Consider the following 25,298-nt stretch of genomic DNA (forward strand, 5'->3'; position numbering starts at 1 on the left):
AATGGTAATTTTCCTTAAAGTGTAAATTGAACTAAATTAAGTATGAATTACATTAAATTGATGTTAGATTTACTCGTATAGATCCGGATAAATCGAATATGGAGTTAGAACGAGGAAAGGAGAAAATGTTGGATTAGTAGACTTTATGTACACGAACACTTATTGAGGTAAGTTCGTATAACTAAATTGCATATATTTATATGATTGAATTGAATGTTGTGTATGTATAAATGCCATAAATATGTGAAATGATCACATATTCTTTAAAGCCCGATAAATGAAAGTTCCTGAAATAAATGATAATACCTGATAAGTGATAAATGATAAAAAATGTTATTTTTATGCTTGAGTTGAATATGAACATTTGAATTGCATAAATGCATAAATATATGAGATTAATCACATCCCCGACAATTTCCTGATAAATCTCAAATTTCGTTTGAATAAATGAAAAATCGATGGATATGTGATTTCCCGAAATGAATGAAGTCCTGCATTTGTTGCTGACGAGATTTAGCTCGGACGAGTAATCCTATTGACCTCATTACAGGTAGGATTTAGCCCAGACGGGTAATCTTGATATAATCCCTCTCGAGTATATGTTACAATTAGGATTTAGCCTGGACTGGTAATCCTAATTGAGCTCTTCTGAGCATATGTTACATAAAGGATTTAACCTGGACTGATAATCCTAATTAAGCTCTTGTGAGCATATGTTGGAGATAGGATTTAGCCTGGACTGGTAATCCTGTTATATGATATATGGCTCGAGAGTGTGTTTCCTGATTAAGTGCCCTAATGGGTACTCTTGAATATGAATTGACGGATTTACTGATTTGTACACTTTGTGTGTACTACCTGAGTATCCATCGATATTTTCAGTAATTCAACAGGTAAATCCTGACATGAAAAGAAATGGGTTTTTACATGTATCTACCTGAAGTAGATCAAAATGTTATATGAAATATGGAAGTATGAAATTATGATATACTAACATGGAAATTTGTTTGATGAATACATTCATTTATGAGAATAGATTTGTACATCTTGAGTGTATTATCTATGTGATTATTAATATTTCAATTGAGTAATGAGCAAAGTTCTGACATGAAATATACTAAAACTCAATATGAATTATTAAATAATGTACCTGAAAAATATGGAAATAATTTGTATATATGTTATATGAATACATGATGTGGAAAACATATGTGTATGAGAACCCGAATATTGTTGAGCTCATATATGTGTTTCTTGATGTTTATATGAAATAAGTAACTAACAAGGGTGATGAGAATATGTGTTAGGGCTTGGGACCGAATGGTTGATTGTGATTTACATGTTTATCCTTAATATGAATAGTTGGTAAGTTAATTACCAAGTTATTCGGACTTACTAAGTATTATATGCTTACTCTGTTTTATTTTTCCTTGTACTATAGTAAATCGGAAGCTCATTGGATTGGAAGCTCGACGGAGATCACTCACACTATCCATCGACTCAATTTGATATATAAGGTAAAACAATTGTGGCTATAATGGCATGTATAGGTTAAATTGGCCAAGGAATGGCATGTAAATATTTGTTAATGACTAGCTATTGGAATGGCTAGTTATGAACATATTTTGGTGTCTATGCATAAAAGACTATATCATGGTATATGTTTGAAAATGATTGATTAATAGAATTCACAATTAGATATGTATGAATGAATTAAGTTACTATATTTGATACAATATGCACAAATGTGAACATAGTATCTAGATAAATATGAGTATAAATTGACATGTATAAGACTTAAATTTTGGTATGAAAATGTGGTTGGTGAATGTGATAAATTGTGTTTAAGTGTTGGTGTAGGTGCAAGGCTAAAAGAGGTGAAAAATAAAGCTAGGAAATGGCTTTATTTTGACCATACAGGTAAACAAGGGCGTGTGTCTTGACCATATGTGACACACGGCTTAGCATATGGGCCTGTGTGTGTCCCTTGCATCTTAAATTTTAGAAACAAAATGCTCAAAATTGAGTACACGGGCAGAGAGACAGGTATGTGTCTCAGCCGTGTGGATAATACGGCCTAGCACATGGGCGTGTGACTTGGCCGTGTGACTTGGCCGTGTGACGCAAGTCAGAGAGTTACACGGGGGCAGGACACGGCCTGATGTACGGGCGTGTTATAGGGTCACACGGGCATGTCCCTTAGCCACACGGACGTGTGAGCCCTGCATCTAAGAAAAATTTGAAATTTCATGAAAAATTTTCTAAGATCCCAATTAAGTCCTGATTTGATTTTAATGTTTATATTGGACCTCGAGGGCCCATTCAATGGACAATATGATTAGTATCAAACATGAATAGTAAATGATGTGAAATATCTGTAATTATTTTGGAAACTTTGGTAATGCTCCGTAACCCTGTTTCGGCGGCGGATACGAGTTAGGGGTGTTATATTTAACATTATTCAAGTATAACATACAATAATATAATAAGTTCGATATGAACTTACCTTGAAAAACAACCACAAGGTGTTAAGGACTAATCTACAATTTCTCCTTTTTCTCAATTATCTATCGCTTGATTCAATCTCAATCTATAATAATTCATTACAATTTATCAATTCCAATAGCCTTATGACATCCTATTATAAGCATAATTCAATTCATTTTCACTTTTCAAAAGTTTCTCAAATTTTTGCATTTCATTCAATTTAGTCCCTAAAATCGAAATAGCTATATCTTTCAAATTCAAGCTTCATTTTTCAATTCAATTTCAATTTCATCGTTTTATAATCATCCAAAATTAATAATTACAAAAAGTTTATGTCACTTTTGAAATATTTAGATTTTAGTCCCTATACTCAAAATCAATAATTTTTACTTTACAATTTAGTCCTATTCATTTCTAAGCTTCAAATCCTACCATTTAACATTCAAAAATATTCAAAATCAATGATTGCAACTTGTAAAATCTTTGACAGTTTTACAATTTAATTCCCGGGTTAGCTAGATTAAGTTACAATGATCTCAAAACCATAAAACTTACTAAAAATAGGCTTGAATTAACTTACATGGAAGAGAGCCAAAACTCTTGAAGTAAAAAAAAAAGGCTTCCTTTTTCATTTCGGTTTGAAACGGAGGTAAGAGGAGAAAAATAAATAAGACACCTTTCATAAGTTTTAACATGTTTTAAATTTAATAAAACATTATTTTAACAATTATTTATTCACCTAATCATGCACTTGCCATCCATTTCTTATCAAAAGTGAGTAATTTCTATATTAAACCCTCTCCAATTACCAATTAAGCCTTCTACCAAATAAAATTCTATAGCGATTAACTTTTACCACTTTTACAATTTAGTCCTTGTATCTTAATTAGTCACCAATTCAGCGAAATTACCTATCTGAAATTCAATCCATCTATATAATAACTCTATAAATATTTGATAAAAATATTTACGAGCTTGGTTTGAAAAAACGGGGTCTCGATACCTCATTTTCTGACACTATTGACTTTAGGGTCAAAACCCTTGTACCTAACTAACTGTCCAATCAACAAATTCGTTAAACCAAAATTTAATATAATACTATAATTAACTTTTAAATATTTTAATAATATTTACTGATTCGATCATCAAAGAATAGATTTCTGAAACCACCATTTTCAGCACCACTAAAAATCAGGTTGTTACATGGATCGATACTTATTTCCTCATTCTTGCTCTGAATCTGTCGTCCAATTTCCCCACCCCAACCATTGTCGACATCTAATTCTCCATTTGGTCTTCTTGCTTTTCTATTATTACCAAAGACCTATATGTCTTCTTGGTGTTTGCATGTTCGTTTCTGAGGTGTCATTTTTTCCAGTAATAAACTTGATTTCTCCCTTTTCTATTTAATCGGGTTTCTTCCTCCATTCTCGGCAATCGCGCTGTAATCAAAGGTAGGCCACTCACTACTTGTCTCTAACCACCACTTCATTCACCTATTTCGACATCTTATCACTCAGATATGTACTATTATCTTTTTGCAATCCCTCTTTTTCTAGAGTATAGGCCGCTTCATTTCTAGCTCTCGGTGTGTACCCAAATATATAGTTTTGAAAGATTTTTCTCTTTGTTTGCAGATCTGTATATACACCTTTAAGACTAACCTATCTTGTTGTTCTGATTGCAGTTTTTTTACCACCGTAAGTAAGTCACCTTCAACAATCATCTCTTCTAGCCCTATATCTAGTCCCACGTTAACTACTTGAAGGCATGCTAGAGCTTATGCAGCAAAAATTGAAGGTACATATTTTTTTATAACCACTTTGGTACCCATTACTATACCATTTGTATATTTAACTATTATGCTTGAACATGATTTTAGTGAGTACGCCTGAAAGGTCGCATCATAGTTTATCTTCACAAACAACTGTTTAGGAGGCCTCCACTATTCTCCTTTAATTCTCCGAACAGGTAACTTCTCATTTGCCACATCAACTTTTGAGATATAGGCTTTTTATTTTTTTTTGTTATTTATTGTGTTTTTTTGCACTATTCTGTCATGTATCAATTTGTGCATTATGTCCATAGCACTGACATAATGCATGTTTAACTCATGAAGTAATTGTAAAAACTCCTACAACCCAGTCTTGATAGTTCAATACTAAATTTTCTTGTACCCAATGTATGTTTAACTCATTCCAAACTTGTATTGCAGCTAGACAATCTATGAACACATGCTTAAGAGTTTCTTGGTCGTCTAAACATCTGGGACACTCTGTCCTACTAATTAGTCGCTTCTGTTGCATATTATAAAAACTCGGGATGTAATTTTGAAGATCCTCCAATTTGTAATCCTTATTTTCTTGGTAGATCTATTTTCCATAGCCTTTTGTAAAAATTATATAATTATTTTACTATACATTAGGATTATATAGATTCATACTTTATATCAATATTTTGTAACCACTCCTAACTGGGTATACCCCAGAGGTTTCTTCCCTCCAAGCCAGAATGTCATCTTGTAGAGTCTTTATCAAAGGGATATATAGTATTTTAGTGGCTTTATCAGTTGTAAACTTATTAAAAATGAGCTGCAATTTCCATTTTATGTTTATTTGATCAATTAGGTCAACTATTGTATTAGTTGGCAAGCTACTAACACTTGATTTTATTATGTGGTTTATCAATCCAGGAACCTATGCATCATTCTAGACATTACTGTTACTTCTCGTTCCCACCCTTCAACACATGCCTTCTAGAAGGAGTCTCTTGGCTGCCCATATGCTCTTCCAGGTATAAGATGGGTAAGTACTGAGGCCTAAGTTTAGAAAGTCGATATTCGAGTCATATTTTGCTTTAAGGTTCCTTACTAATAATGAATCTGGACTGCATAATAACCTTCAACCCTTTTTTAGCAAGCAAAGCAATATTGAATTTTACAAGACTTTTAAAACCCATCCCCTCATTCTCCTTTAAGTCGCACAATTTAGCAAACTCACACCAATGGATCCCACATTTTTCCCCCTGTTTTTGCCACCAAAACCTACTTATAATGCGTTCTAAGTTCAAGCAAATGGATAATGGTAATAGAAAGCAAGACATTGAATAGGGTTGGAATCACCAGTAAAATATTTTTAATAAAATTTTTCTTTCCTCCTTAGGAAAGCGGTTTTATGCTCCTATTATTGATTCGACTAATCAACTGATCCTTAAGTAATTGAAATGCTAATATTTTGTTACGCCCTACTATATTAGGGAGGCCATAATACCTTTCTGGGTCTGAAGCATAATTGTAACACTCCTCACCCAATCCGGTCACTAGACTCGAGTAACAAGATACTACAACAACTATCGAAACTTATTCACATGCTTACGCAGTTTCAAATAAGAGCAACTACTACTGCAATTAACATTTAAAGATGAGTTCATGGCTAATTAAACATTTAATCAACAATAAAAATAGATTTATCCGTAAATAAGGTTCATTTTTTAAAAAGTTCTAAAAAACAACGTAGGTATCGATACCAAATAAGTAGCCATTGATATTTAATGAGTTAGGCATCGATACTAAATGTAAAAATCGATACCATTTTAGCTTTCTACTAATTTTTGGTTCGAATGATTTTATCAGTACCTTGGCAGAGGTATCGATTTTTTATAACAAGTATCGATACTCGTGATTGGATATCGATACTAAATTGGGTTACTACCGGTTTTTAAAAACGTTATGTTCTCATGATATCGATATCTTGGTCTCAAGTATCGATACATTTACTTAGAATGCTATAAACTTCACAAGTTAACATGTTCTTATGCTCAAAACAATATTCTTACTCAACATACAATTATTGTCTAATTTAATTGAACCTACTAATATCTTTTAACCATTTGTCATGTCACATTAATACATTTTCATCGAGAATACCTAACATGCATTATCAACCTCGATCTCAAATGCCATAATGTTCATAAGCGAAGTCCAAAAGCAACATCAACATTCCATAAGTCCAATCCCAAAATAGTAATAATAAAATAATGATAATAACTAAAACTATAACTCTAACCCACACTGCTTTTATTTAAAGTGTCCAAAGATTATAAAACCACCTACTCAAAAGTTATTGCCTTGTTAAGATCACTTCCTTTGCTACTCTACTCACACTGAAAGTGCTATTTATTTGAAAAATTTTAGTATGGAGTGTGTGAGCTTAAACAAGCTCAATGAATGTTCGGAATTACCACAAAACGTACACAACATCATAAGTTCACTAGAGCAACTAAAGCACGTTCACAACCATATTTGCATCAAGTCAAAATAACATATTCATGCTTCATTATCTCACATGTCTAGATTATGTACTCACATGCATATGTATACAACATATTTCATATATAAATCATTTAATGATAGTTTGGCAACTTGAGATTATGAAACATAAAAGTGGGCTCTATCACCACACATTGGATAAACGGATCTCCATCATACCATTGACTCAAAGAATCTAACATGTCCCACAAGTTTAGCATAAAGTTGAACACTCTCCAACACACCAACATGTCCAAATGAATAGAGCTTACATCGACATTCCCTTATCTCTCTAATCTGTCTCGTGGCCTAAATACTCGAATCACAAAACACAAATGTGAGTACTCACAATCTTATGGCATGCCAACTATATCCAACAGTTTCAAGAGATCATAAGGTCAAAATATCCACAATTACACACATATTTAACTGTTGTTTCAATCTTCCTAACCTTTTTTCATACTCATCAATTCATATCACAATCTCATACACAACTCATGCTTATCGGTTTCACATTTAATTGCACTTTATGTGCCACAACAATGCTTATTGAGCCATCATATATTGGACCACATATGTGTGCACTAGAATTAGTTTATCGCATATCACATACAAGTATCCACAGACATTATCTGTCATAACAACTTCATATTCCACAACTTGACATACATTAGGCATAATTTCACAACAAGGAAAAGAGTATAAAGAAGGCTTACACTCAAAACTTAGGATAGGTATTTAGGCTATTCCTAAGCTCCTAATTAGTGCTACAAATTATGGATACCAGCAGTGACTTCAGACACTCATTGTTCATACTTACGCTTATTATTCGAATGTTCAAACTAGTTTTTCCTTGTCTTTTGACTTGCTTAAAGAGGCTTTCACTTGATCTGACACTTTGCACATACAATAAACATATTGAAAATTCATTAAAAATAGCCTTGAGCACAACCAAAGTAGCAAGAAAACATAATTCAAGCCTCTCCTTTCTCACAACTGAAAACTAGCTAGATTTACCAAAATTGAAGTTTTGCCATCCTAATCTCATTTCTAATCCTCCATTTCAATTTCAAACATCTTAAATAAAATTTAATTTCACATCTAATCCATTCATTTCACCTAAATTCATGGTTTTGAAATTTCCAAAAAAATTAAAGCTTTCAAAAACATGGAAAAGGGGAAAATGCTTAATTCTTAGAAATTTGGTTATAAACTATCAAATTGAAGTGAAATACCTTTTAACTAGGTTAGAGTGTATCAAAAATCACTTTGAAAACACAAGTTTACTCAAGATCTTGAGATTTTTCATTTTTTAATCCAAACATACTGTAAAAACATTAATTCTAAATATACTCATTTAAAACTCGATTTGAATTAACAATACTCATTATTTAACCTTAGAACATCATAATATTACCTTAATTCAATGAAAATTACTATCTAAAGCTCTAATTCGAGACTTGAACTCAAGAAGAACAATGACAAATTTGGAGAAGAAAACGTGGTTTTCGTTTGAAATTGAGAGTTATTTTGGTGATTGGAAGGTTAATAAATTCGAAGGAATGAATTGATTTTGAAAGAAATATTTGATTTTAGGTTTTGGAAATTTTTGAATGATTTGGGGTTTTGAAAAAAAACAGAAAGACATGAATGGCTGCAAGTAGGAAACCAGTTTAGAAAATTTAGGTAATTTGCCCTTTTGGTCACTTCTAATTCTTCTATTTTCCAATTAGGTCATAAATCAATTAAAATCTATTTTTTTCAATTAGACCTCAAAATTAAATTGTTTTTTGAGCTAATTAATAAAATAAAAACATGATTATGTCACTCATATACTGAAAGTACTCGTTTAAGACTTTATTTTTTGATATATGATTCAACCCCCAATTTAATAACTTGTTCTACTAACTCGATTTTCAAGATGTGACAATAACGTACCCTTAAAGTTTGCAAATTTTTTTCCCTACTCTGAGTCTACACATTTGAGCCATAGAAAATCAAAGATTTACAGAAATTTATACATTGGCCCGAACTCCCTTTATTCTTCCAAAAATTGCTTTAGTGCCATGACTCCTCTTCTATAACTTCCCCCAAATAGCACACAATCATCTGCGAAAAACAAGTGTGATATCTTTGAACCGCGTCTTCAAGTCTTAGCACCCTTAATCAATCCATCCCCAATCGCCAGTCTCATGAATGATGAAAACCTCAAGCTACATATCAAAAATAAATAGGGGCTAAGTGGGTCTTCTTGATGAAGCCCTCTTTTTGGAATTATAAATTCTCCTGGATCCCCATTTAGCACTATAGAATAAGACACTAAACTTATACAATGCATTATAAGATCTATCCATGTTGTAGGAAACCGTATCTCTACCATCATCTGCCTTGGGAAACCTCATTCCACCTTGTCATATACCTTGCTCATATCCAATTTTAGTGCAAACAAACCATTTAGTACCCATTCGTTTTTGCTTGAAAGTGTTCAATATTTAATAAGCTAGCAAAACATTATCAGTAATTAATTGCCCTGGTACAGAAGTGTTTTGCACTTCATCTATGCAATCAGTCAATAGTTTTTTAAACTGATTAGTTATTGTCTTCAAGATAATTTTATAAAGCACCAAACACAAGCTTATGAGCCAAAACCGTTTTAGGTTATCTGGCTTCACGACTTTCAGAATAAGTACGATAAAAGTGAGATTAATACCTAATAAAGTAGCCCCTCCATTTAACGCATCCAGACATAATGATCCTATATCATGTCCCAAAATGTACCAATACTTTTGAAAAAATAAGGTCAGCAAACCATCTGGTCTTAGGGCCTTTGTGGGACTTATATCCTTTAGAGTGATCATAATTTCCTCACTTGAGTAAACTACTTTTAGGGAAATATTCATCTCTTACATAATGCAACGCCTGACCCCTCCTAAAATGTGTTCCATATTTTCCCTACTCCTTGATATGAGAATAATTCTTCAAAGTACCCATTTTCTATAGACAACATACCTTGGTGGTCCATCACCGCTCACTCGTTCCTTCTTTGTAGTCCTTTTATACGATTTGTGTGTCTTTTTTGGGAAGCAAACTGATGAAAAACATTGTGTTTTTGTCCCCCAATTAGCCAGTTTGCTCTTTCCTTTTGCTCCCAATACCTCTCTTCCTTTTCAATTTCTATATTAAGATTCAATTTTGTCTCTTTTGGGAAGCAAACTGATGAAAAACATTGTGTTTTTGTCCCCCAATTTTAGCTAGTTTGCTCTTTCCCTTTGCTCCTAATACCTCTCTTCCTTTTCAATTTCTATATTAAGATTCAATTTTGTTTCCATAAGCGCCTATGGATTTTCCTCCCTCTTGTCTCCCTCATTCAAAATATTGATCTAGCTGTAAATCTTCTTTTTATTACCTGTCGACTTCCTTCTAATGTTGTCACCCCACTTTTGCTATCCTACACACAAGTATGCAAGACGTTGGGGGATATTCGCTTCATTGGTAGACTATAGCAGTCGAATTTAGCCTTACAAGTATCCTCCATATCCCACCATAATTCAAATCGAAACCCGAGATTAGTAATCCATTTCCTTTCTAGAGTCATAGATATAAGCAATGGGCAAATGCCTAAGGTGAAATGCTAGGAATCTTATCCACCAACTCTAATTTGCCACCACTCTGTCTAGCCTCTCTTTGATATTGTTTTCAGTGAAATTACCCTTCTCCTACATGAACAATGGCCCTTCATATCCCATATCCTCTAATTGACAAGTTTCCAGTGTAGATTGAAATTCCTCCATTTGTCCTTCTCTAGGAAATCCCCTTTTTTTCTCGAACGAATACAGAATCTCATTAAAATCTCCTAACATATGTTAATTTTTAATTTGTGTTTATTGTGTTATCATTTTCAAAAAAATCATCGTCACACCACTGCATCATCACCATTGCATCTGCTAATTATCTTTTACCATGGAAGAAAATAATTGGGGTTTTGCAATGAATAGAAAGATGGTTTCCAGGACCTTGTTGATTGTTTATTTGCAAGCAATAATCTCCTATTGTTGAAGAGGTTCTTCGCTTTTTGTAGCTCTTTTACTAAGTTTCTTTTTCACTTAGTTTTTCTAGGTTTATTTATGTGTACCTCATTGATATATGTTTTTTGGAAAAATTTTGACTTTGTACAATGAAATTTTTAATTTACTGCAAATAATTTTGGGTTGTTATCTAGGTTGCCTTTGTTCACATTGATTTTTTTTAATTAGAATTTAGGCAAATTTTATAAATTTTAGCATATTTGTTTTTAAATTTGCAGATGAAAAATAATAGAGAAAGAAGGATTTGGAAGAATAATATGAATAACACAAATTACCCATATTTTTAATTTTTAGGTTAAAATTATTTAATTATTTCATGGAACTAATGAATTTCTATTTTATATTTTTAAAAGTTTTCTATTTTAATAATATGTTTTATTATATATATTCAAAAATTTATATATTTATTTCTATTTTTATAATTTTTAAAATATATTTTTAATTAACAATGCCATGTGGCATGTTTTATTGGTCACCCATATTTTTTAATGGCGTTTAAAAAATGGACCTATAACAGAAAACTATTTTCGGTGCCAAATTGAGACAAAAAAAAAAGTTTAGATATCAAAGTGGGAAAACAAATATACTTTAAGGGTCAAATCGTGAATTAAGCCTAAAATAAATAAATAATTTTTTCCTTAAATAAAAATTTTGTCTTTAATAAATAACCGAACATGTATGTGTCACGGGTCGCAGATCAAAGCTCGTGACCATTGCGCACAGAACGTCTCATGAAGGTTAATTGATTAAATGAGGCTCATTTAACCCACTTGAATTGGCCCGACTCATAAAACATAAGGTAAAGCTTACCTACTTAAAGCCTTAGTGGCCTAGTGAAACATTCCAGTAAAACTAGAGTTATTAGGGTGATTAATGTAAATCCTAAGGTATAAATATTTATAGAGTTTAAATCTCTCAAGACTCTCAATTATAGATAAGCTCTAATCTTGAGTGTTGATATGACTGTACCGTTGAATTTAGAGAGCTTAATTATAAATAAAAGGTCTCCCCCCTCATTTGTAATCATTTCGTTGTAAACCTTTAAAATAATAAAATACATTTGAAATTATTTACTCAAACGTCTTATGTGAGATATTTCTCTTTGGCTATTCTATTTGTTTGTGGCTTCCTTTTTTTGAGTTTACTTCCTCTTTGCTTCGGTGTCTTAGAGAATTTATGCTAGAATTCTCATTTTGCGAGTATAAGACTAACTTAGGTAGGATTTGAACACAATAAATCGCTTAAGACTACACAGTTTGTCAAACTAAAATTCTATAATCTTTAAGTTTTTGTTTTAGTAAATATGGAAAAAAAACATAAAATTTAACTGTATAAACATAAATTTATTAAAATATTTAAAAGTTTATTAAATTAATATAAAATTTTACAATTAATTTAACTGAATGTTTAAACTTAAAATTTCAAAATATACACATTTATTTAGGTTTAAATGTAACCAAAGTATACTCGTTTTTATTAAAATGTTGATTGTTAATTTTTTTTTGCTAAAAACAAATTAAAATGTAATTTAAAGATTAAAACCATAGTCTCAAATTTAAAAAAAAACTATATTCAAGAATGTTTAAAAAGAGTAATAGTAAAAGAAACATATTGAGAATATAAGTTACAATAGCATATTTTAGTTAAATCTAAAAAAAAAATTACAATAACAATAATATGAAATTAAAAAAAGTTCTCAATATACAAAATTGCACATGAATAGAAATAAATTATAGATAAAAATAAAAATATATACATTGAATACACAAAACCTTCAATTTCAATTAGGCATGATCTAGGGTGAAGTAATTCGTCCAGGTCCACTTGAAAAATGAGAGAGTTTGGATAAAATATGAGGCACGAAAAATAGACTTATGTAAAATTTAAGGCCAGTTTTTTATATGAGTTTGGCTTTCGGCAAGATCTTTCGGCTTGAGCCTCACCTGACCTAGCCTGACCTGACCCGAATATATTATAATATAATTATTATATATTAAATCACTAACGCGATAATAAGTACACCCATTACCCAAAACTTAAAAAATATTTACCTAACTAAGTAACCCAATCCAAAATATAAAAACTATATTTAATTCAATAAAATATTTATTATATTTATGGTAATGTTTTTAATATAAATATTTTTAATGCATTAGAAAACTTTTATTTTAATGCATTTAGTGTATTATATTTTAAAAAATATTTTTAAATAAAATTAATTTAAAAATCAAATATTGACGAAATAGATTAAACCTGAATTTACTTGGATCGGGGTTAAGAAGAAAAAAATAAGCTGATTTTCTGAACTCAACACAAGCTTAAAATTTTTGTATTAGTCCAATCGTCTAGTTTGAATTAAATTACATTGGGAGGATGCGAAATTTTGAATGGTTATCTGTGCAGCGGTGTATTTATAGATGAATGAATGTAAATGTGTGTGGTGTATTTATAGAAATTACAAATATGTATAAATATTTTTCCTTTAATAATTAAGCTCTAAGCTGTCTGCCTACAATCTAAGACAGGGAGACAAAACATTTATCCTTTTGCTTTCTCATATTTATGTTGAAATTAGAATTAGAATAAATATTTTGCTAAAAGATTAATTAAGAATATCATTATATTGTATTTGAATATTTTTGTGTTTAAAGAATTTTATATTTATTTAAACTTACATACTTTTAATTATCTAGTTTAACTCTCTATATTTGTGAGTGTTTAAACAAAAATATTAATTTTAGAAAATGGACATGTGTAAAAAAAAAAGATTTATTTAAAATATGTGTTGGGCTTAAGTTTCAAGATACATGCTCCAAATATAGCTTGATCCAATCCTTTTATTAAAAATGTAATATATTATTTTATTTATTTTTATATATTATGTAATTTATATCACTTAAAAAAATCAAATCTATAGTAAATGAAAACATTAAAAATATGTTACGACTCCACTTACATAGAGTAAAAACTAAAGTAGTTTTACACACTTTTTAACTATTTATATGATTAATATTTTAATGATCCAACTATTAAATTTATCAACATAATTGTACTTATCATGCATGTAAATTTTCAAATCGATCCGATATCTCTATTATATCGATCTAAAATACTTTATATATTAATATATATTTAACGATTGAATTCTTTTTCATAAAACAAATGGTTAAAATTTTTAAATTTTCATCAAATTTGACATGCACATAAATAAATCATGAAATAGAACGGTTGAATTGTTAAAATATTAATCATATAAATATTTACTGAAATATGTAAAACTACTTTAATTTTTACACCGTAAATATTATGTTCATATCGAATTATTATATCTCATTTAAAATTGTCATATATACGTTCAATTTTTTATTTAATAAAATATTTTATTTTAAGTAACTAATGTAATTAAAGTATATGAAATATTATAATAATAAAATAATTCAAATCATTAATGAAGTAATGGTATAATATTAAAAATACTTTTATCCATTTTTAGTATATGATTTTTTTTATTAATTAAGAATTTTGAATTTTATAAATTGAATAAAACTCTGATCGAGTTGGTGTCACGGGTTAATCGGCTACCAAATCGATAGGAAATGACTAATATAATATTTTATTAAATGACTACTATTATTGTTTTGATGATCTTTTATCTTTTCATACTTCTATATAATTTTTAAATAAAAGAATCAAAATTAACATATCTAGGAATTGAACCCATGTTTGATAAATTTATAAACAAATTATTTGCTGATAATAATTCTTAATTAAACTTAAGAAAAGTTAAGTTTCAACATAAAATGTTTACTTGATAATAACATCATGATAAACAATTGCAGTGCATTTAGTATTGTTAATTTGATGTATTTATGTGTTTAAATTTTGTTTTACTTAGAATTTAATTAATTTTTAAAATTTTAATATCGTGCATATTTCAAGTGTTATCATGATTATTAGTTTTAAACCATATGTTTTATTATTTAAACACAAATTTATAGTCTAAATCTGTGATTTTTACATGCATACAAATGAGATAAAATTTTTAATTTAAATTATGCGCTTAACCTTTTATTGAAAATTTAATACATTAATAAAATATTTTATTATGTTAAATACGAAATAGTTCAAAATAATAAGATATATTAAAATATTTTCATATTTTTGGATTTATTTAAAATGATTGTTGGTAATTCAAAATAATATTATAAATATCTATCAATTTATTTAATTTTCTTTCATATATAACTGTAAAATTAATTACATGATAATTAATTAAAATTAATAAATGTAATTTAATATGATTATAAGATCTAATTCAACGATTGATATTATTATTTGTTTAAGTGATAATGAAATCAAGAAAAGTTAACCCTATTATAATTAATAATAATTTTATTATCTTATAATAATATATTAAAAATATTTTATAATGTTAATCTAATATTATAATAAAAATAGAAAATATATTTATATGTTGGAAGCTTTTCTCGAACTCGTAATTCATGCATATTATAGATAAACATTTATATTTTTTTGGTAGGATGAAATATCTTCTACGTCTATTTTAATATTCACAAAGATAAAACTAAAATTGCGTTTAATTTCAGGAAATTTATTAAAATTTTTAAAAACATTTTTGATAAATGAAAATGAAAATGTGTAAAAATTTTAAAATAATAAAAAATATTTTAACTAAAAATATTTGTAAAAGTGTGAAAAGATGAAAATAAAGACTTTTTAACTTTAAATATATTTGGTCTTGATTAGAATTATCCATGGGACGGGTCGGGTTAGGGTCAGGCCCTATCAAATTTTTAGGTCCAATTGATAGGTTCGAGCTTGACCTAAAAAATGAGCTTAAATTTTTGCCCAAGTTTGACCTATATAAAAATGCTAAAACCCGAGTCTAGCTCGCTCAGATAAATTTTTTTAATTTTATTTTTCATATAAAAAATTTAAAAATTATAATACGCCAAATATACTAAAAATATTAAAATAAATGTTTCCCAACAAATTGAAAATAAATTAAAAAATCTTTACACTTAAATAACACTAAGATAAATGCAACTTAACAAGCAAATACCTATAAAATTATAGCAAAATTACCAATAAAGCAAATGTTATATATTATCCAAATAATAGTAGCAATATAATAGTGAAATGGTAGTAAAATAGCGATGAAAGTGGAAAAACAATAGCAAAACATGGAAAGATAGCAACAAAACAATAGGGTTTTTTTATTATTGCAAATTCAGGCAGGGTAGGGCTCGGGCCGAAGAAACCTTACTTGAGGCCCGACCCATTTCCTACATAGGCCTTAATTTTTACCCAAGTCTATTTTCTGAGCATATATTTTTACCTAAACTTTCTCATTTTTCGGGTGAGCCTTCGGACTAGGCCAGTAATATTGATTCAAACTCACATAAACACAAAAATATTATTATATTTTTCATCAATTTTTCTAAGGGTAAACTACAAAAATAGTCACTTTTGTTTGCCTCATGTTACATTTTAGTCACTTATGTTATTATTTTGTTACGAAGTGATCAATCTTCCGTTAAGTTATGTTATCTTTCTAACGGTAATCCTACGTGGCAGTCCAACTAGATATTAGTGAATCTGCTAATACATACTTCATTCGGATAAAGTATGCATTATTAAAATTAAATTAAAATATTAAATAAGAAATAAAATTATAAAACAATATGTTATTTGGAAAATAACTATTATTGTAATGAGATATATGTTTTATTAGGTATAAGTATTTAAAATTTTATTTTTGTAATATGATACATGCGTAAATATATATATATATATATATATATATATATATATCATATTAGTGAATCTGCTAATACGTACTTCATCCGGATGAAGTATGTATTAGCAGATTCAGTAATATCTAGTTGGACTGCCACGTAGGATTACCGTTAGGGAGTTATAACAGAACTTAACGGGAAAGTGATCACTTCGTAACAAAATAATAACATAAGTGATTAAAACGTAACATTTTAAATATAAATGACTAAAATGTAATATGAGATAAATAAAAGTGACTATTTTTTAGTTTACCTATTTTTCTAATATTAAATCTAATACACCGATTTGAATCCATGAAAATGTAATACTGTTTTCATTATTAAAAACAAATTTTTATTTCTATATTTCAATTTTCTAAAAAAAAAAAAGAATCATCAACCAAACCCACCTAATCTTTTCGTATTTGTAACCTTAATATTACCCCCAACATGTGAGGTGGCAAATTTTACTTTATTTCTAATTTTGGCCCAAAAATATCTTAAAGAATAGGCAAGTAAGAAGGGCCAATTTCGTCAATTACTAATCGTTAAAATTCCAAACTTTTTATCATCAAAATAAAAAAACCAGGGGTGGCTTAAGATAACAGGCAGTTTTCAACTCTCAATCTTGGGGGCGCGAACTTGCCTTTCCAAATCAATCCAAATATAAATAATTAAATTAAATTTAAAAAAAAAAACCCAGCCTTCTCTTTTCGCTTTTTCTACAGGTTTTCTTTATTTTTAAATGCTTTTTTAATGAGCTGTATTTTATTTTATTTTTCAAATCGAAAACTATAAAATTAAAAGGTTTTTTTTTTTTTCTTCCCTGTTTTTCATGGCCCCTAGTTTTGCTCTCTCTCCCACCCTTATATACCACCTTTGCACCTTTCTTTCCCAACAGTTAACTATCTTCGCATTTTCTCATAGATTTCTCCCCCCCTTTTCTTTTTTGTCTTTCTTTGCTAATATCAATCTTTATCTTCTTCTTCCTCCAAACGAACTCATTAACACAAACTTCTTTTTTCCCTTGGGACAAACTTTGTTTTGAAATCTTCTGGGTTTTGCATGAAAATAGTGTTTTCCCAATAAGAATCATCTATGACGGTGGAAACTGGTGGATTGGTGGAGCAAAGCAAAAATAATATCACGACGACTGTAAAGCATGTAAACAACAGGGTTAGGTATGGTAACAAGACGGAGAAGAAGAACAGATCATATAAGAAGATGAGAAGAGAGGTTGTGTTTCCAAGAGTTCCTGATGTATTGCAACAACTCTTTGTTTCTTGTACACAAATCTTCAGAGGCCCTGGATTTGTCCCTCCTGCTTCTGATGTAAACAAGCTATGCGATATTCTTGGTAAGTTATCAGCAAAATTCACTTCAAAATCTAGGTTCTAGGATTTCTGCTAAAATTTTGACTTATAGGCCATCTGATTAAGTCCAGAAACTCCCAGTTTCGTTATTTATTAATATTGATATGGATCATGGTTTTGTATTTGTACTTGCACGTTGTATTTTAGATTTTTTATGGTAAAAAAGTAAAAAAAAAAAACCACCTTTTCTGTCAATTACAACTGTCAAAATAAATGATTTTTTTTATTTTACCAAGTTTAAACTGAATATTCTAAAACAACGCATGAGTTGCTGTAGACACCGATGTTTGTTTCTTGTGTTTGTGGGGGTTCCATTGGGCATTTAGAATCTGATTCAGCCCTAGCAATGGAAAGGAGGTAAAAGAAGGGAGATTTGATTGATAGTAATGCATGAATGTGGTGTGGTCGCATCACACATGTTGCCTCCTTAGTGGATACGCATACCAAATTTAATAACAGAACGGATCCAAAATATTGGAGTAGGGGTAGGAAATTATTTGTTTTGTTTAGGGCATATATCAATCTTTTGTCACGTGACAATGTGATCTCCCATAACCTTGTGTGAAAATTATGTTAAAAATCGAAAGTAAATAAATAATTGGGTATTCACACTTATTCTTGGACCCCAAGCTTTTCAATTGTTTCATATTGGACCCCCCAAATTAGGCTTTAATGCGATTGGGTTTTCTTATTTCTATGTGCGCAACCTGATTTGGAAGTGACAGCCATAATTGTTTATAATGGATGCAGATAAGATGAAGCCAGAAGATGTTGGGCTTAGCAAAAGTCTGCAGTTCTTCAAGCCAACGGGTGCTGTGAAAGGGACTCCAAGGGTCACTTATACTACCATTTACCAATGTGACCAGTTCTCGGTAAGATGTCATAGTATTGCCTCTCTCTCTCATTTTCTTTTATCACATTGCTTTGTGATTGAATTGGTTGTTTCCTGTGTGCAGTTGTGCATTTTCTTTCTTCCGGAAACGGCTGTTATTCCTCTCCATAACCATCCAGAGATGACTGTTTTCAGCAAGCTTTTACTGGGGAAAATGCATATAAAATCATATGATTGGGTCGAGCCTAAAGACTCAATACCACCCTCCAAATGTGAGATTTCTATCTTTTTCAAGTCTCCAAACCGGATTCATTCATTCATCTTTGATGTGATCATCATTGGGTTATTTTTTTCCCTCGTTGTTGCAGTGAGGTTGGCAAGGTTGAAAGCCAATAGCGTGTACACGGCCCCATGCAACACCTCGGTGTTGTATCCTACAACAGGAGGCAATATGCATCAATTCACCGCCGTAACACCTTGTGCGGTGCTCGATGTACTCGGCCCTCCCTATTCTAAAGAAGACGATCGCGACTGCTCTTATTACAAAGATTTCCCATACTCAGCTTTCTCAAGTAAGTCCAGTAGATAATAGTTTCATATTCATGTTCATGAATGTATAATTAATCTTTGCAATTGGATTGTGCAGATGAGGGAGAAACTACAAGAGTGAGTGAAGAAGAGAGAGAGGGACTTGGATGGCTAGAAGAAATTGAAGCACCAGAGAATGCAGTGATGGATAGAATTGATTACTTAGGTCCTCAAATTATAGAAACTAGTTATTAGGTTTATTATTATCTCTAAATGCTTTTATATTTAGTCTTGTAGATAGTGGGAAAAAACATACTAGTGATTTTGGTTGGACTTTTTATACATGCTTACATTTTTTTTTCTTAGTTTTTGCCAGGTTGTGCTAATGGTTTATGGAATTTTTAAATTTTTTTGTGAAAAGAAGAGCCTTTAAGGCTTAAAATATTGATTTGGTTTCAATACAACCATTGTTATTTACTTATTATTAAGATTGAAGAATCTGCTACTAAATAAGAAACTAAGAATCAAAGAAAACAGAATCCATTAGTTAGGATTTAAGGAAAATTTTAGTACTCGGTTATCTCTCTGGTCTTTGAGCAGTGAAGCTTGAATTTCACCAGTTTGTAAATGTGACTGTCTTAATCTTATATTATGCTCAACTTTTGCATTATATTGTATGTGTTATTATTCTGTATTCCTATCTTTTTTAGCCCAGTAAAAGTAATACCAATAGCCCATTCTAACATGGCCAACCTTTGCCCTTCTTGTTAGCACATTAAAGCAGCCCAAAGCAGAAAGAGGGTTTTGAATTCTAGTTTTAATAGTTATAATTGAAACTTTGCCATAGGACTTACACTACATCATGTATATTCATAACACACATACATTTTCTTCAATTTATTTTGAAGATGAAAAAATATATATATATATAATATATATATATATATTACAGAAACACAATTCTAGTGATACTACTACTACTAATAAAAGAGAATATGATTGATTAAGTATTTAGGTGAAAATTTACGTTTTAGTCATTGAGTCGTTAAAATTATTATTATATGGTATTCTTTGTTTACACCGTTTACACTAATCGGAAGCTCTCTTTCTCCTTCTCTTCTATATTTTATGAAACAGTTTAAAGGTTACAAATTTATAAACTAAAATCCAAACAACTTTCTTTATCGATCTTGAGACTAACCGTTAAATCAATTTGATTAATTAAGTAACTATTTTATAAATTTAAAAATTAAATAACTAAAATATAAACCTAATGTTTGTGTGTAACTGACCATTAATCTTGAATTGTTCACTAAATAATTTAATATTATAATAATATTTCAATTTTCATAACATTAAAAATATTTTTTTGGTTGTATGGAATATGTGAGTGAATGAAAAACATATTTTAAAAATAATAAATTTAATGATCTATAAGCTATCAAACTGAAGTCAATGATTATTTTCTTTCCTTCACTACTCTGAACAGAAAATGACATAAATAAACATCATATTATGCTGAAAAATGTAATAAGAAATACAAATAAAAAACATAATCAAAACACAAAACATGAGTATTATAGAAAACTTACTACTTAGTAAAAGAATAAAAAAAACTTACCACTCCTTTTCTATAGTTTGAAAGAATAAACAAAAAAGTATTATATGATTTTTTTTCAATTAATTTGGTTGAAGCTTAAAGGTTAAGCTAATATTTAAAGAAAACTGATTAAATTCATATGTTTGTGATACATCTTCATGACAAAATCAAATTATATTATATATAAAAACACAATTTTTTTTATAGTAGTTTAATTTTAACTATTATGTATGATGAGATAGTTGCTCATCCGATTCCTTAACTATGTGATTGTGAGTTCAATTCCCGCTCAAGCAATTTAGGTGTCTTTTTTTTATTTTTATCGATTTTTAGCTTTTGTTAGTTTTATGCCCTTTTGAGACCCAAATTGAACAAATGGCACTATGAGGACTTAACGATAATTGAGTTGGTGTAGGAAGTCGATAATGACCTAAACTTGAAGAAATCATCATTCAGAGTATCGCTACACTGAGGCATGGAAGTCGTGGTACCTTTAACAATGTTGAAGTGAAGAAAATTGAGGCCAACTTGTAACACCCCAAACCCGACCTAGATATTATGGCTGAAATCTGGAAATGTTACGAAGAAAGGTTTTGAAACAAAACTTTCATGTTAAAACTTCTTGTATTAATTGTTCTAAAAGAGTCCGCATTTTCAGAAAAAACTTATTATTATTCTCTTTAATGAAACCGTCATTTATTACCCTTTTAAGTAAAACATAAATTTGCAGCGGAAGTTTATAAGTCGTTATAGTTGAAAACCGAGCTTGTGTTTTCAAAAACATTTGTTTGCATAAAACTATTGTTTGCCAAACATCACAGTTTAAAAATCTAAACGCATCCAAAACCAAAATTATAAACAATAGTCCAGAGAGTCCCAAAATTACAAAGCTTTCAAATAAAATTCTAAAAATTAAATAATTTAATAATTAAAAATAGTTTCCGAACTAGTGGTCACTGTTGAGCCTCCGTCACACCGACCCGCCTATGCTTGAGGATTACCTGAACAGAACAGTCAAACAGATGTGAGTTTTCAAAAACTTAGTGTGTAACTAAACAGAGTCATACACACATATAAACTCAGATTTCTCAGAAGTTCAGGACAGAAGCGGACATAAGTCTCTAACAGAATCAGATCATATCAGTATCAAATTATCAGAAACATACAGATATGCAAAGTCCTACTCTCATCCTCTACACACTATCTCGAACCATCCCAACGCACCATGTGGGGTATAAAACATCCACCCATACCAACACACCACATAGTGTCTTTATGACACTTGTCAGAATAGTTTGTAGGCAAGCTGCCAATATATAGGTGGAATGTCGCTTCATAGAACACTTGCTCTACATATACAAATCCCACCCCATATACAAATATAGAATACAGATATAACCGAGTTAATATGACCCGCATGCTCATATACAGATATTACACATGTTTATATAAAATAGTCAAACATACATATGGTTTTCCTAAACTCAAATCAGTCTATCTGAATAGCAGATCTCATGCATTAGGTTTGTTTTGCCTTTACCGACCCTACGGAAGGCCCATAGCCGATCGAAACGACGTATGTGACCCTAGAGAAAATTTCAGAATCTTGAGACCACACGCCCAAATTGGCCTTACCTGTGTGGCCCACATAGCCTGACCCACAGCCCACACACCCAAATCAGCTTGGCCCACGTGACCCACATGGCCAAACACTCTCCCATCACATGGTCTTGTGTCGCACATGGCCGGGCACACGCCCATGTGCTATCAACAAGCCACTTTTTCGGCTTTCGCCAAGCCTTGTTTTCTTGTGTTTTCATTACACACCTGATTCGATTTCGTAGTAATTCAAATGACGATGATCCTAGCACTTAAAATCATCCAAACTCCAACAAATTAAACCACACGAACAATCCAATTACTAAATCAATATCCTAAAAAATCCTAATATGTTGAAAAACCTAACAATCGTAGCTACACAAAATTTAATAGAATCACTTACCCTCGAAGACAATAATCCACAACAATCACATGAAACTATGATGTTGTAAGAGCGCCCAAAGTCTCACAACCTTTGCCTAAATGCAGAAGTAATTAATTAACAACTAGGATCTGTTCAAGACCGCTAACATCCCATAATTCCAAATGTTAAAGAAAAACAAAGCTCTACTTACCAAGCCAAATAAATAAACCCTGAAAAATTCAAATTGCAGTAATTTGCGTGAATGATTGGTAAACAGAATCTAAAAAGGAGAAGTAGAGAAAATTGACAGAGATAGGAAAAAAAGTCAGAAAGAGGGAGAAATTTTGGGAAAGAATAAAAATTTAAAAAATAAAAGAAATTAAGAAAATAATTCCAACTCCCCCACTACCCACTAACAACCAAATCCCACAGAATTCGACTACTAACCTCATCTAGCTACCACAAACTTTCAATCCTACTGAACTTTTACTACACAACTGGCACACACTTACAGAAGCAAAAATAACATCCTTTGCTCATAGGGGGTTCAAACACAAGACTCCAAGGCAAGCTAATACCTTACCACTTGAACCAACTGGCTCATTCTAATTTGAGTTGATCGAAAGTAATATATAAGCCAGGCCACAAAAGATAAGGCTAGGATAAAAAATAACAGAATTTTTCAAAAAGTGAAATTTGAACCCAAATCCTCAAACACACAATCAGAACATTTAGCCACTGAAGCAGATTCTTACATTCATAGAAACAAAATTAAATTAGTCAAGGCGTTACAACTCTACCCCTTAAAAGAAATTTTAGCCTCGAAATTTACCTGATTCGAACAAATAAGGATACTGCTTACGCATCGAGTCTTTAGGTTCCCATGTGGCTTTCTCAGTGCCATGATTCCTCCACAAAACTTTAACTAACGAAATATACTTCCTCATCAACATCTTTACATCTTGATCCAAAGTCTGAATTGGCTCTTCCTTAAATTTTAAATCTGGTCTAATCTCGATCTCCTCAATAGAAACAACGTGAGATGGATCAGACCAATACCGCATCAACATAAAGACGTGGAATACGTCATGGATACGGTCTAACTCTAAGACATGAAATACGTCATGAATATGGTCTAACTCTGAAGTTAAATCCAACTGATAAACGATCAGTTTCACTTATTTCAGAATCTGATACGACCCAATGAATATAAGGCTCAACTTGCCCTTACATCCAAACCTCAAAACTTCCTTCCACGGAGACACCTTAAGGAAGACAAAGTCACCCATAGAGTATTCAATATCCCTCTTTTTCAGATCCACATAAGACTTCTGTCTATCAGAAATCGCCTTAGGACGATCCCGAATTAATCTGACTTTATCTTCAGTCTTGGAAACCAACTTGGGACCTAAAACCTGTCGTTCACCCAACTCAGTCCAACACAGTAGAGTACGACACTTACGATCGTACAGAGCCTCATAAGGTGCCATCTAGATGCTAGACTAAAAACTATTATTGTAGGTGAACTCAGCTAAAGGCAGAAAATCCTCTCAGCTCCCTCGAAAATCAATCACACAACTCCAAAGCATATCTTCCAGTATCTAAATTATCCTTTTAGAGTAACCATCGGCCTGAGGATAAAACACAGTACTGTAGTCTAATCTCGAACCCAAAGCCTCATGAAGCTTTTTTTAAAACCGAAAAGTGAAACGAGGATCCCTATAAAAAATTATCAAAACCGTAACCCCGTGAGTCTCACAATCTCAAAAATGTAGAGCTTGACCAACTTCTGCAAAGAATAATCTGTCTGAACTGGAATGAAATAGGCGGACTCAGTCAAATGATCTACGATGACCCATACAAAATCTTTCTTAATAGGTGTTAAAGGTAACCCACTAGTAAAATCCATTGTCACACGTTCCCATTTCCATAAGGGAATCTTAACGGGTTGAAGCAAACCCGAAGGCAATTGGTGTTCAACCTTAACTTGTTGGTATGTCAGACAACAAGCAACGAAATCTGTTACCTCCCGTTTCAAAATCAGGACCAGTATAGTTCATAGAGGTCTCAATACATCTTATTTCCACAGGGATACATAGCATAAGGGCTACTATGCGCTTCCTTCTGTCTCAGATCAGAATCGTTCAATACACAAATATAACGCCTGGTTTAGACCCTAGTCAGAATAGTAGTTTTGGGACCACAAATCTAAGTCATAAAAATATTTAAATATTATTTTTAGTGTTTAAAATATGTATTTAAGCATGTGTGAAAGTTTCGTGTGAAAATTTTATCATTTGTGTGCTTAATTTTGAAAAAGGACTTA

General features: G+C 30.9%; 2 protein-coding genes across 3 annotated transcripts; one reads left to right on the plus strand and one right to left on the minus strand.

Annotated features, from left to right (window-relative positions):
• The first annotated feature begins 17,503 nt into the window (after window positions 1–17,503).
• On the plus strand, window positions 17,504–19,873 carry LOC108470897 (plant cysteine oxidase 2-like). 2 transcript variants are annotated; one of them, XM_017772414.2, is made up of 5 exons: window positions 17,508–18,033; window positions 18,800–18,921; window positions 19,006–19,153; window positions 19,250–19,453; window positions 19,528–19,873. In XM_017772414.2, exons 1-5 carry the CDS (start codon window positions 17,775–17,777, stop codon window positions 19,662–19,664), a joined length of 870 nt encoding a protein of 289 aa, XP_017627903.1. In that variant the 5' UTR covers window positions 17,508–17,774; the 3' UTR covers window positions 19,665–19,873. The 2 variants fall into 2 exon arrangements, with proteins under 2 accessions (XP_052876920.1, XP_017627903.1); XM_053020960.1 differs by having other exon boundaries at window positions 17,504–18,033; window positions 19,006–19,453.
• Window positions 19,874–21,962: 2,089 nt separating this feature from the next.
• On the minus strand, window positions 21,963–24,881 carry LOC108471484 (uncharacterized). Its single transcript, XM_017773097.1, has 5 exons — window positions 24,732–24,881; window positions 24,198–24,387; window positions 23,805–24,077; window positions 22,234–22,358; window positions 21,963–22,010 (listed from the first exon to the last, which is right to left on the minus strand). Exons 1-5 carry the CDS (start codon window positions 24,879–24,881, stop codon window positions 21,963–21,965), a joined length of 786 nt encoding a protein of 261 aa, XP_017628586.1.
• Between the last annotated feature and the right edge of the window lie 417 nt (window positions 24,882–25,298).

The sequence above is a fragment of the Gossypium arboreum genome, chromosome 11 (genome assembly GCF_025698485.1).
Source record: "Gossypium arboreum isolate Shixiya-1 chromosome 11, ASM2569848v2, whole genome shotgun sequence".
In the NCBI taxonomy this organism is placed as follows: domain Eukaryota; kingdom Viridiplantae; phylum Streptophyta; class Magnoliopsida; order Malvales; family Malvaceae; genus Gossypium; species Gossypium arboreum.

What these genes read in the sequence shown, in the direction of transcription:
- LOC108471484 (XM_017773097.1), bottom strand. Translation starts at nt 24,881, where the DNA reads ATGGATTTTACTAGTGGGTTACCTTTAACACCTATTAAGAAAGATTTT. An exon ending in TTTGAGGTTTGGATGTAAGG is followed by an intron (nt 24,078 to 24,197) that starts GCAAGTTGAGCC and finishes TTCATGTCTTAG; the next exon opens with AGTTAGACCGTATCCATGAC. An exon ending in GATGTTTTATACCCCACATG is followed by an intron (nt 22,011 to 22,233) that starts GTGCGTTGGGAT and finishes TGTTCTGTTCAG; the next exon opens with GTAATCCTCAAGCATAGGCG.
- LOC108470897 (XM_053020960.1), top strand. Translation starts at nt 17,775, where the DNA reads ATGACGGTGGAAACTGGTGGATTGGTGGAGCAAAGCAAAAATAATATC. An exon ending in CAAGCTATGCGATATTCTTG is followed by an intron (nt 18,034 to 18,799) that starts GTAAGTTATCAG and finishes TAATGGATGCAG; the next exon opens with ATAAGATGAAGCCAGAAGAT. An exon ending in CCCATACTCAGCTTTCTCAA is followed by an intron (nt 19,454 to 19,527) that starts GTAAGTCCAGTA and finishes TGGATTGTGCAG; the next exon opens with ATGAGGGAGAAACTACAAGA.